The following is a 2,541-nucleotide window of genomic DNA, read 5'->3' as shown; positions in this document are numbered from 1 at the left end:
GGGGGGGGGGGGGGGGGGGGGGGGGGGGGGGGGGGGGGGGGGGGGGGGGGGGGGGGGGGGGGGGGGGGGGGGCGGGGGGGGGGGGGGCGAGGGCGATGGTGGCCCCCGGGCATGGAGAGGAGGAGGAAGATGAAGAGGAGGAGGAGGAGAGGCTGGCGAGCTGGAAGTCGTTCTGCAGCTGGTTGTTGACCATGTTGTTCATGGCGCTCTGCATCTCCGCCAACATCCTCTGCTTCTCACGCTTCGGGATCCGACCGAAACGAACCGCTGTGGGAAGAAGAAGAAGAAGAAGAAGAAGAAGAAGAAGAAGAACTGTTACAGATCAGAACTGTTTGTAACACTGTTCCGGGGATACAGGTGCGCAGACAGACAGACAGACAGGATAAAGGTGTGCAGACAGACAGACAGACAGACAGGATACAGGTGTGCAGACAGACAGACAGACAGACAGACAGGATACAGGTGTGCAGACAGACAGACAGACAGACAGGATACAGGTGTGCAGACAGACAGACAGACAGACAGGATACAGGTGCGCAGACAGACAGACAGACAGACAGACAGGATACAGGTGCGCAGACAGACAGACAGACAGGATACAGGTGTGCAGACAGACAGACAGACAGACAGGATACAGGTGCGCAGACAGACAGACAGACAGGATACAGGTGTGCAGACAGACAGACAGACAGACAGGATACAGGTGTGCAGACAGACAGACAGACAGACAGGATACAGGTGCGCAGACAGACAGACAGACAGACAGACAGCTCACCGTCGCGGCTCATGCCCACAGACAGGCACTTCCTGAAGCGGCACTGCTGGCAGCGGTTCCTGTTGATCCTCATGATGGTGCAGCTCTCGTTCTTCACACACTTCTTGTACTGGATGTTCTGCTGGATGCTGCGGCGGAAGAAACCCTGAAAATACATGAATATATATAAACAGCGGGACTCGGCGGGTATCTGGCGTCTGACGCTGTGTCGTTCTCTCAGCTCTCTGATCCTGCTTAACTAATTTGTTTAAGAAAATTAACTTTAGTTTGATTTTTATTTTCAATTTACAAATGACCATGTAAATAAGAGATTAGCAGCTTTAACACCGTATCACAGGATATTCACTGGAGATGGCAGCCTAGCTCCCTTTATGCTAAGCTAGCAACATTTAGCATGAGTTCGGTTGTTTTCTTCTTCATCGTACCTTCTTCAATTATGTGGCCAAATAACCAAAATGGACATTTTTTACTCACTACGTATCTTTAGCTTTAGCTAAGGCTAGCCGCGGCTATCTCACAAGCTAGCCTTTACTTGATTCAGTTAGTTAGCCGTCGTGCAGAACGTCGCGGCTCGAGTACAGATACTGTGTTCTGAATGTTTTAAAACATTAAATCAGACGTCCGAACGACCCGTTGTAACTAAGTTCAGACCAAATGTGTGAATAAAAACAGTGTGTGATGTGCTCTCACCTTGCAGCCCTCACAGGCGTGAACTCCGTAATGGAAACCTGAGGCCACGTCACCACAAACCTTACACAGCAACACCATGCTGTTCAGCTCTGAAACACACAGACAGACACTGAACTCATTCCTTCACATTTATATATTCAGCAGACACGGACACAAAAAACAAGTTGTCACGGCATCAAACGTATAAATGGGACACTTTGATTTTAGACACTAAAGGAAAATGTTTTATTAGCATTATTTTGAACTTTGTTTCATAAGAAATGTCTTCTGTAACTATCGGCGATTACGACCAGAGATAAAGATCAGCTGTCAGGTTCTTACTGGTGAGGCTGGCCACAGACTTGCTGGGCGACGCCCTCAGGGAGCCTCCGTCGTCTCGGCCTCGAGGCGAACCTCCTGCTGAGGAGGAGCCATCTTCTCCTGCAGAGCCTGAGCTGGAGCTGCTGCTGCTGCTGAGGAAGGAGGGAGTTAAAGAGGAGGAGAAGGCGGGCTGGGAGTCGGAGTTCTCGCTGTACATGGAGACTGGACTGGTCCGGGTCGGAGAGCCTCCACAAGAACCCACGTAGGAGATCACACCTCCTGCAGAGAGCGAGAGAGGGAGCGAGAGAGAGAGGTTAGCGATGACCTAGTAGTGACCCCGTGTGGCGGCCATGTTGGAGGTCAGCAGCCATCTACCAGGAAGAAACCACATTTCTGAGATGTTCCTGTCTGGACCACAGACGGTATTAAAGAAGTCGACGTAGCCGCCGTGACACCCCCGTTGACACCCCCCACTAACGTTTTGAAGCCTTGACACGCTGTTCTTACTGTCATGTTGTCATATTGTAGAAACTGTTTCTGATCCACCTGCCTCATGTCAAAATATTTATTTATTCCAGCATCCTTTGCACGACTGTCTCAATCGGTCTGTATTGTTTTTGTTTATAGTGTGTAGTTAGTTAGAGGAAGAAGAAACTCAGCTGGTCTGAGATCAGTTTAATGACCTCAGACTGCCAGGCATGAGGGGGCGGAGCCATCTGTGTGAGTGCGGTCAGCTGGTGGTGGGGGAGTGGGGGGGGGGGGGGGGGGGGGGGTGG

General features: G+C 51.4%; 2 protein-coding genes across 2 annotated transcripts in view; both read right to left on the bottom strand.

Moving 5' to 3' along the window:
- The window catches only part of LOC123966666 (nuclear receptor subfamily 1 group D member 1-like), a 5,072-nt gene extending 3,027 nt beyond the window's left edge, over window positions 1–2,045 (bottom strand). The window contains exons 1-4 of the mRNA XM_046042806.1: window positions 1,787–2,045; window positions 1,466–1,554; window positions 776–920; window positions 143–267 (exon numbers count right to left, since the gene is read on the bottom strand). Of these exons, the coding sequence (XP_045898762.1) occupies window positions 143–267; window positions 776–920; window positions 1,466–1,554; window positions 1,787–1,982 (555 nt within the window). The 5' untranslated portion in view covers window positions 1,983–2,045. The remainder of the gene's footprint in view (window positions 1–142; window positions 268–775; window positions 921–1,465; window positions 1,555–1,786) is intronic.
- A 45-nt stretch (window positions 2,046–2,090) lies between these two features.
- The window catches only part of LOC123967440 (nuclear receptor subfamily 1 group D member 1-like), a 14,384-nt gene continuing 13,933 nt past the window's right edge, over window positions 2,091–2,541 (bottom strand). Inside the window, exon 6 of the mRNA XM_046043536.1 lies at window positions 2,091–2,173. Coding sequence (XP_045899492.1) covers window positions 2,091–2,173 — 83 coding nt within the window. The remainder of the gene's footprint in view (window positions 2,174–2,541) is intronic.

Source organism: Micropterus dolomieu, linkage group LG02 (assembly GCF_021292245.1).
Source record: "Micropterus dolomieu isolate WLL.071019.BEF.003 ecotype Adirondacks linkage group LG02, ASM2129224v1, whole genome shotgun sequence".
In the NCBI taxonomy this organism is placed as follows: domain Eukaryota; kingdom Metazoa; phylum Chordata; class Actinopteri; order Centrarchiformes; family Centrarchidae; genus Micropterus; species Micropterus dolomieu.
The sequence above is the reverse complement of the archived record's forward strand: the minus strand, read 5'-3'. Positions and strand labels throughout refer to the sequence as shown.